The sequence below is a fragment of the Triticum urartu genome, chromosome 3A, assembly GCF_056163025.1.
Source record: "Triticum urartu cultivar PI428250 chromosome 3A, HENAU_Tu73, whole genome shotgun sequence".
NCBI lineage: Eukaryota > Viridiplantae > Streptophyta > Magnoliopsida > Poales > Poaceae > Triticum > Triticum urartu.
In genome coordinates, this window is record NC_141875.1 from 348,498,790 (window position 1) to 348,508,223 (window position 9,434).

The 9,434-nt window shown below is 50.1% G+C and overlaps 1 protein-coding gene across 1 annotated transcript; it reads right to left on the bottom strand.

Annotated features, from left to right (window-relative positions):
• Nucleotides 1–609: 609 nt before the first annotated feature.
• On the bottom strand, nucleotides 610–8,192 carry LOC147979669 (zinc finger BED domain-containing protein RICESLEEPER 2-like). The gene is made up of 5 exons (XM_087515301.1): nucleotides 6,253–8,192; nucleotides 2,724–2,802; nucleotides 1,808–1,894; nucleotides 823–984; nucleotides 610–723 (listed from the first exon to the last, which is right to left on the bottom strand). Exons 1-5 carry the CDS (start codon nucleotides 8,190–8,192, stop codon nucleotides 610–612), a joined length of 2,382 nt encoding a protein of 793 aa, XP_087371427.1.
• Nucleotides 8,193–9,434: the final 1,242 nt, after the last annotated feature.

Genomic DNA, 9,434 nt, shown 5'->3' on the forward strand with positions numbered 1-9,434 from the left:
AGCTCCAGCAGGAGTGGCCACGACCAACCGCCGTGCCGCTGCGCCCGCTTTGAAGGCGGCAGTGGGTCATCTCATTGCGACCCCTCCGTGAAGTGCGAAGAAGGATCCGGCTAGGCTCGGGGTGCCGCTAGTTGTCTGCCTCCGCAGATTGCCGCAATGCTACTTTTGTTTTATTCTTTTTCCTACATCAAGAATGTAACCAGTTTGGGCCCAGGGGGCGTGTATCGAACTATGGTTCCTCGGTTGTGGCACCGTGCGTGTTGTGTCTTTATTTCGTGCAAAGATAACTTAACCTGGTATATCCTGGACGCCCTCTTCATCACGAGGCGCTCATTTCCTCGCATCCATCTTGCCTTGGTGGCCTGCATTTGCTCGGGAACTGCAAAAGCTCTTTAGGAAGCTCGTTAAAAGATTTGCCGTTCGCCCTGGCCCTGACCTGGCGCCTTGTATCGCGAACGCCAGGACCCGTGCGGAGCGATGCTTGACCTCATGAGGGAGGACCAATTCAGCTCCGTAGACGAAGAAGAATGGAGTTTCTCCCGTTGGCTTGGTGGCGGTGGTCCGGATGGACCACGGTACGGACTGGAGCTCGTCGTGCCAGCCCCTGCCTCAGGCCTCCAGCTTCTTCTTGATGGTCCTAGTCTTGAGGCCCATCAGGACCTCCGCATTAGCACGTTCGGCCTGACCATTGCTCCTGGGGTGGGCCACCGAAGCGTAGCAGATCTGTGTTCCGAGGTTAGCAAAGTAGGTTTTGAAGAGGCTGCTAGTAAACTATGAACCGTTATCTGTGATTATGCGGTTGGGGATCCCGAAGCGGCTCACGAGGCCCTTGATGAACTTGACAGCAGAGCCGGCTGGGATGGTAGGGACGGCTTCCACTTCTGCCCACTTGGTGAACTTGTCGATGGCGACGTAGAGGTAACGGTAGCCCTCTAGCGCCTGAGGGAACAGGCCTAGGATATCTAGCCCCCAGACCGCGAACGGCTATGTGAGCGGGATAGTTTGAAGGTCCTGAGCTGGTTGATGGATTTGCTTGGCGTGGAATTGGCAAGCTTCGCAAGACTTCACCAGCTCGGCTGCATCGTTGAGTGCTGTAGGCCAGTAGAATCCACTGCGGAACACCTTGCCAACAGGGTCCGTGATGACGAGTGGTGTCTGCAGTCCCTGCCGTGTATGTCAATCAGCAACTCCCTTCCTTGGTCGCTAGATAAGCAACGCAATGTGACATCGTTCAGTCGCTTCCTATATAACTCGCCGTCTTGGATCCAGTATGCCGTGGCTTGCCGAGCCACGCGCTCCACCTCCTCTTCCTTCTCCGGCAATGTCCCGTGCGTTAAGTACTTGAATTCATTGGTCCAGAATTCCTCCTGGGGCTCAAGCGCCAAGAGCAGCCGAGCTCTGGAGGTCGGTCCACAGGTCGGGGCTCCTGCGGCAGGAGGCAGGGGGAGCTCCTCCCGAGGCTGAGTTGTGCTTGAGAGAGGTGGCGCAACTGATGGCTTGAAGAGTCGCTCCTCAAAACGCCTGGCTCCTGAGGTTGCCGCTTGGATGCTCTCCTGGCAATGTCGTCGGCTTCCTTGTTGGTGTCCCAGGGCACGTGCTGCAGCTCCAGGCCCGAGAACTGTTTCTCCATCTTGCGCACCTCCGTGGGGTAGGCCTCCATATGCTCGTCCTTCGGCTCATACACCTTGTTGGAGAAGTTGACGAGGAGTTGTGAGTCGCCTCTGACGGTGAGGCGCTTCACCCCTAGGGCCGCTTCAGCCTTCAGGCCGGCTATGAGGCCTTCGTATTCGGCGATGTTGTTGGAGACCTTCTCGCCGTTCTGAAAGTAGAGTTGCACGGCGTAGTAGAGCTTGTCCTGGGTCGGCGAGATGAGAACTGCTCCAGCCCCCGCGCACTGTTGTGCGAAGACGCCATCGAAATACATGATCCAACCGTCCGGAGCCTCACTTCCTGGGGAGGAGGACTGGTCTTCTCCTTCCTCAAGTGTTGGGGCATCCATCCATTCGGCCACAAAGTCAGCAAGTGCGGCCCCCTTGATGACCCTGGTAGTGCTGAACTCCAACTAGAACGCTTGCAACTCAATGTTCCACTCTGCAACCCTTCCGGCTGAGTTAGGGCTCCTGAGTATTCTTTCCAGTGGGTAGGCTGAGACGACCTTGATGGGGTGGCCCTGGAAGTAGTGTCGCAACTTGCGCGAGGCCACCAGGAGCGCGAGCAGGGGTTTCTGGGGCATGGGGTAGCGTGCTCTCGCGTCCCGTAATACGGTGCTGACAAAGTACACCAGATGTTCGACGAGGGCTGGCATGCTGTCGAGGCTCGGGTTCTGCAGAGACCGGAGGTGGAAGGGTCCCTGAGACCCGACTGTCCTCTGGAGCTTGTACAACGTCACCCTGCCGAGCTTGGCCTTCCACTACTGATGCCTTTGCCACGCCTTCCTGACCCCGCGCTACTTCAGCCTTGGCCTGGCGGGGCGCGCCCTTGGTTCGGCGCTCCTCCCGAACCACCACCAATGCCGCGCTAGCGGAGTATGGGGTGGCAGCAAGGTAGAGTAGCAGAGGCTCGAGGGGTCGTGGTGCCACCATCACTGGGGGGCAGTAAGGTATTTCTTGAGGTCTTGGAAGGCCCGGTCGGCCTCCGGTCTCCACTTGAACGGGCCCTTCCTCTTCATGAGCTTGAAGAATGGTAAGGCGCGCTCTCCCAGCTTGGAGATGAAACGCCCTAACGCGGTCACCCATCCTGCCAGCTTCTACATCTCTTTGAGGGTCTGCGGCGGACTCATGTCCTCGATAGCCTTGGCCTTCTCTAGGTTCAACTCGATCCCCCTGTGGGATACGAGGAATCCCAGTAGCTTGCCGGAGGGGACACCGAACACGCACTTCTCCGGGTTGAGCCTTAAGTTCACTTGGCGCAGGCTCTCGACGGTCTCCTCTAAGTCTTGAATCAATGTCCTTGCCTCGCGAGACTTGACCACTATGTCATCGACGTAAGCCTCTGCGTTCCTCCCGAGCTGCCGCCAAGAGCGATGTGCATCAATCGCTGAAAGATCGCGCTCGCGTTGTGCAACCCGAAGGGCATGCAGGCGTAGCAGTACACCCACATGGTGTTAGGAAGGCCGTCTTCTCTGCATCTTCCAACGCCATCTTGATTTGATGATACCCTGAGAACGCATCCAGGAAGCAAAGCAGGTCACACTCGGCGGTGGAGTCAACGATCTGGTCGATGCGCGGGAGTGGGAACGGGTCTTGACGGTAGGCTTTGTTAAGATTAGTAAAGTCGACGCACATCCGTTCCTTCCCACCTTTTTTCGGCACCATGACAGGGTTCGCCAGCCATTCGGGGTATCGGACCTCTCGGATGGCACCTGCCGCTTCCAGCTTGCGTGTCTCTTGGACGATGAAGGCCTGCTTCTCAGTGGACTGCTGCTTTGCTCGCTGCTTCACGGGGCGGATGTTGGGGCATACCCTTAGATGATGCTGGATCACCTCCCTCGGGACCCCTACTAGCTGATTGGGCTCCCACGTGAATATCTCCTTGTTCGCACGCAAGAACCTCACTAGGGCTTCTTCTTGTTCCGGGTCAAGGCGGACTCCTATGGTAAAGGTGGCTCCTGAAGACCCGTCCTCGCTGACCGACACCTGCTTTGTTTCCGCCTTGTCCTGGGTGACGGCCACCTTGTAGATGGTGGGCGTGCAGAGCATCGAGAGCATTTGGAAGCCGGCGGTGGATTCGGGGTGGTCTTCTGAGTTGAAGGAAAGGTCGCCCTCTGGCGCAGACCAGCCCGGCGGAGCCCCCGGGTGCCTGGGGGCGGCCCTGATCTAACGGAGGAATGGTTTGGCATGCCGGTCTGATGGCAGTGCTTGAGAGCCGCCCAGCAGGGCCGCGACCGCGTGGTGCGCCAGCACCGCGTAGCAAGCAGTGAAGAGGTCACGGAGCTCCTCCCAAGATGCCACCGTGAGTCCGGGGAGGTTGATGAGCCAGGCGCGTGGCTCGCCGGCGAGGGCCATGGGAAGCCAGTTGGCCATGACCTTGTCATCACCCCCGGCTTTGAGGACGGCCTCCTCGTATGCCAGCAGGAAAGCTGACGGGTTCGTCGCGCCGTCGTAGCACGACGGCATCTCTGGCCCGAACTAGGGCGGCCACTGCACCCGCCACAGGGCGGGGGCCAGGGCTCGGAGCCCCCTGGCCCCGATGTCAATGCTAACCGTCGGAGTCGGCGGCAGGGCGCCTGCCATGTGGGCGAAGCGTGGTGGCGACGGAGCGTAGATCGATAGAGGGGAAGCTACAGCACACCCCTACCTGGCGAGCCAAATGTCGGATGTGGGGTTCCGGCAAACCCTTAAGGTTCGAACACTGGGGTGCACGCGAAGTCTTTTCCTCCCACTGATCTACGCCCTAGCTCGTTAAGATCTCGTGGACGAACTCGATGAACTCGTAACACGGAAAGACACAAGATTTATACTGGTTCGGGCTACCGTTGTGGTGTAATACCCTACTCCAGTGTGGTGGTGGTGGATTGCCTCTTGGGCTGATGATGAACAATACAATGGGAAGAACAGCTTCCTGAGGTTGAGGTGTTCTTGTGCTTGGCTAACTTGTTAGGGTGAGAGTGATCTCGGATCTCTCTCCCTGCCTATGGTGGTGGCTAGTCCTACTTATACAGGCCCTGGTCCTCCTCCCAAATCCTGAGCGGGAAGGGAGCCAACAATGGCGGCCTAATTTGAAGGGGGACAGCTAGTACAAGCGATCCTGACAAAAGTGGTCTTCGCCTACCAATGGCTCTGGTGGTGACGCCGTCTTGGGCTCCACGATGACCTCCGTCTTGCCGTCCTTCTGGTCTTTGTCTTGTTGCACCAAAATGGCAACCTTTGCCTGATGCCTCGGTACTCCTCGCCTGCGTTGGTTCCCTTAGCACCAAAGAGGAAATAAGGACGCTGTGCGCACTGGCGCCCGCCTGCTGTTGATCGTCATGGCTCATGTCATGAGAGCCTCATGAGGTTCGCCTTGCCTTGATATCTCCGCTCCTCGAGAGCTTGCCTGACTAGGCCACTCGAGAGGAGGTCTTGTGTCGTCCACCTCGTGAGGCTTGGCCCCTCACGAGTAAATCTTAGAATGGGTGGGTAACCAAACCAAACCTGAACTGAACCCACGTGATGACGTTTTGGAAACTGAACCAAACTAACACCACGTAATTGGCATTGGCACCCAGCCCAAACCAAACCACATGACAAATTCCCCAAAACCAAACTAACCTGTTCTAGGAACTATGGTTTTAGCCTATGGTTCTATATCAGTTCCCCACCCATACATGTACAACTCAATATATGTATGATCCTGCACTTGACTGCTAAAACATAGCACCAGCTTAATAACATGTACAGACATTGCACTTGACAGCTTACATATTCTGCACTACCAACACTTAAATTGATGAACACTTGACAGTTTCATAACATGAACCCTTGACAGCTTCATAACATGTACAAAACACAGATTCTGAAGCACAAATATTACACTTGACAGCTTACACATTCTGCACTACCAACACTTGAAGTACATAGGTAATAACAAACGGAGGTGAATTAAGGCCGATAATGGATTCCAAGCCGGGATTGCGTTACGCCGTCTGCTGATGATGGATGCCACCAATTTCTCATGGAGGTAGTAGTCAGCCTGTACCTTGATCTGAAAAGACACAATTTTTAGAACTATGAGTCTGGATCACTACTTGCTCATGCCATGCTCCAGCTTCTCCCAGGTTTATGTAATTTTTGGCAACATATTACATATGGTTGCTTTACACTATGTAAAGTAGGTGCGTATGACAAAGTGAATAACCTAGAATATACAAGAGAAAGGACATATTCAAAAAAAATAAAGAAAGGACACCAAAGAGGTTCCACTAACTTGTGCAACATCAGAAAAAGGTAGACTTATAAACATAACAATTTGCTTGTCCCGTTACAAAATGTCAACTTGTGCATTCTAGTATTTTATCGATGATCAGGATGTTCTAAAGAGCCAACTTGGCCACCAACTTAAAAACTTCACTAGCCATTGCATATATATATACAGGACTATATTTTTACCTTTCATTGGTTACAAACTTTTAGCTGCGTCCTTACTGTCCATCTCCTACAAATGAAACAAAATATTAATTTAAAGGCATATCAACACTTCTATACTACTTCTATACTGCAGGCTTTATTTATCCCATTCTACACAAGTAGTAGAACCAAAATGTAAGCGGTTAACTCACCCTCATTTGGTTTGAACAACCAATCTTTAGCAGAAACAAGCACTTCTAGCATATCAGGGTTCATAGAGCTTCTCTTGTCGCCTAGTATCCTCTTACCACAACTGAAGGCTGATTCAGATGCCACTGTGCTCAAAGGAATTGCAAGGAAGTCACGGGCCATAGATGCCAATATAGGAAACTTTTCGCCATGCCTCTTCCACCAACCCAAGACATCAAAGTCATCACCGACCTTCTCGGATGCTTCTTCCAAGTATGCATCAAGCTCGGATTTGTGTACACGTGACCTCCGAGGAGACTTGTGCTGGGCAAACTCTTCTTCCAACTTCCTTTTCCCTGCAACAGGTGATCCAATAATGGTATTGCCTTGACTAGAAGGTGTCGAGTGTGCAGTGCTTGTCGCTGCAAGTAGCTCATATTCCTTGACATACTTTCTCACCCATTCTAAAGCAATCTCCACTTGTTTTGTAATTTGCTCCCCGTCGGTAGACAACTTGCAATAAAAGAAATCCAAGTAATCTTCTTTCCTCCTTGGATCCAGGACTGTAGCAATGACAAGTGCATGGTTAAACTCAATGCCCTTGCTTTTTCTACGACGGTTAGGATCTGCATTCTCCTTCTCCTTGGGATCCCAATATTTATCAAGCTTCATTTGCATCACTGCCGCCAATTCCTTCAACACATCAGAGGTTTGCCAACCCGGATCTTTCAATGCATGGCGAATAGAAAGCACAACTGGCACAAACTTATGTGAAGTTGGCTTCCTATGAGTTGAAACGATCAAAGTAAGCTCTTCGAAAGCTTTTAGAAACTCACAAATAGCTTTTGCCTTCTCCCATTCCTCCTCACTTGGAGAATCTATCATCTTTCTGTTGGCATAACTACTCAGAACAGATTTGTACGTCAATGCTTCTACAAGCATTTTCCAGGTTGAGTTCCATCTGGTTGGTGTATCAACAGAGATGCCTTTCTTTGCACGTAGACCCATCCCACTTGCAATTGTATTGAAATCTTGAAGTCTTGAAGGAGAAGAGTCAATATACTTCATCAGCTCACGTATCATGTCAATAGCTTCATGGATTATTTTCATTCCATCCTGAACCAAGATATTAAGAATGTGCGCACAACACCTGACATGCAAATGTTGACCTTCAAGGAGCAGCTCATGTTTGTGATATTTTATTAACTCCTCACATGCATTAGTATTATTGCTGGCATTATCTAGTGTCAAAGCGAATAATTTGCCTCTTATGCCCCATTCTGTTAAGCAACGAACTATTTCTTCCTCTATCGCACAGCCTGTGTGGGGATACTTCACTTCTGCGAAACTTATGGTCTTCTTCTTGTAGTTGAATTCTGCATCGATATAATGGGCGGTGATGCACATGTAGCCCAAGTCCCGTGATGATGTCCACATGTCAGATGTTAAGCAAATGCGAGAATCCAAATTTTGTAGCCCTACTTCGATATGTTTCTTCATTCCCTTATACATCTTCACTACATCATCACGAATTGTGTGACGACCCTTGATTTGAAACGCTGGCTGCATTGAGTCAATCCATGGCTGAAGGTGGGGATCTTCAAACTTAAGAAAGGGGATCTTAGCATGGATGCAATACTTGACCATGCGTTCACGACAAACTTTTTCATCAAACACAAACAGACCTTCAGATGTTTTTTTCATGGTCAACAAAAACCTCTTCCTGCAAGCATCCTGAATTGATCGGTATGCCTCTGCAATATGGGTCCTCAAACTGCTTGTCCCAAACTTGGTGTGAAGTTGCACTCCATAGTATTTGCACACAGCCTTGAGATCACCATCTACGTGAACCAAATCTACTTCATAATGCTCCCATACCTTGGACCTTCTAGCATGTGGTACTTGACTTGTATCCTCATCCATGGAATCAGCACTCTCCGAACCCTCTGATGTAGACATGCCTCAAATTTTATAGCACACTGAATTGGGAAAAAATGTGGAAGTTACTGTTAGAAAATGGTAGAATATAGAGCAAGAAGGTTCCTAAAATGTGGAATGAGCACTGTCGTCGTTCCAACTCACTAGCCAACTCCATGTGTTATGGAATAGTAAGTGGTTTTATAATAATAATTATCATTGTTCTTTATACAAGCCAGAGTGTCTAGCATGCATGCCTACACTATATATAGAGGCATGATTTTGACAAGAATTAAAATTAATAATTCTGGGCTAGAAGAAAAATATATAACCACAGAGATTCGATAAAGGTGTCCCATCACTAAAGATAGAGACCTGAAGTGAGGATGTTATGGATGCATATAACCCATGAAGCAAAATATTGAAACAGCCCCCGGAAGCACAGTTGGTCATGATAACATCAAGTGAGGTCTCTATCAATATATAACCACTGAATATGGCCCATCACTGAACACTAATACTTCCCAAATCACTCTTAAAATGGCAGAATTTCACTAAAGTGCAGAATTGGCATACTTCCCAAATAACCACAGGAAGTGCAGAAGCAATGATATCTAAAGCAAATGCTGAACACTGATACTTCCCAAATCACTCTTAAAATCATACCGAAGTGCAGAATTTCACTAATGAACACTGATACTAAAGTGCATCATGCAACATGCCAAGCTCCATGGATGAACTGGCTATTTTAAATTCGTGACAACAATGTAACATCCTTCCAAAATAAATAATGATAATAATAGTAGTGCTTGTTTGGAGACAGGCATGAGTAGAGGTGGTATTTAGGAAGAAGATGATGATGATTAAGCTACAGGTAATGGATTGAGACTGGTTGGCAAGCACAATTTCAACTTTCCCACTCTGATGATGTATATTGACCAATTGCCACATCAGCACCATACATACATACATGCAGATCTAGAGATGCAGAGGGGGAAACAGAGCAGAGCAGAACATGATGAACATGCAGGTTGGGATCCAGCAAGCAGCTTGCCTCTCGGGAAGAATGGATTCATATTGTTTAACGATCGATGTAGATTGGCTGTTGCGTAGAATTCTGATTTCTGAATCTTCGTCTCTTAACTGAATTCCGAACCGAACTTTCAGATAACCGGGTAGGGAATATGAATGTCGAATCGATCGAGTTGAAAGAAAGCAAGAAAGGGAGGGAGATTGCAGTAGCCGGTCAAAGAGAGAGAGAGAGAGAGAGAGAGGGGGGGTATC

Excerpts from the sequence above, each read along its gene's own strand:
- LOC147979669 (XM_087515301.1), bottom strand. The coding sequence starts at position 8,192 with ATGTCTACATCAGAGGGTTCGGAGAGTGCTGATTCCATGGATGAGGAT. Across the intron at positions 2,803-6,252 it reads TTCAAACCAAATGAGGGTGA|AGAAGGCCAAGGCTATCGAG; the intron begins GTTAACCGCTTA and ends AGTTGAACCTAG. Across the intron at positions 1,895-2,723 it reads CTGGCAGGATGGGTGACCGC|TGCGCGGGGGCTGGAGCAGT; the intron begins GTTAGGGCGTTT and ends TTCGCACAACAG.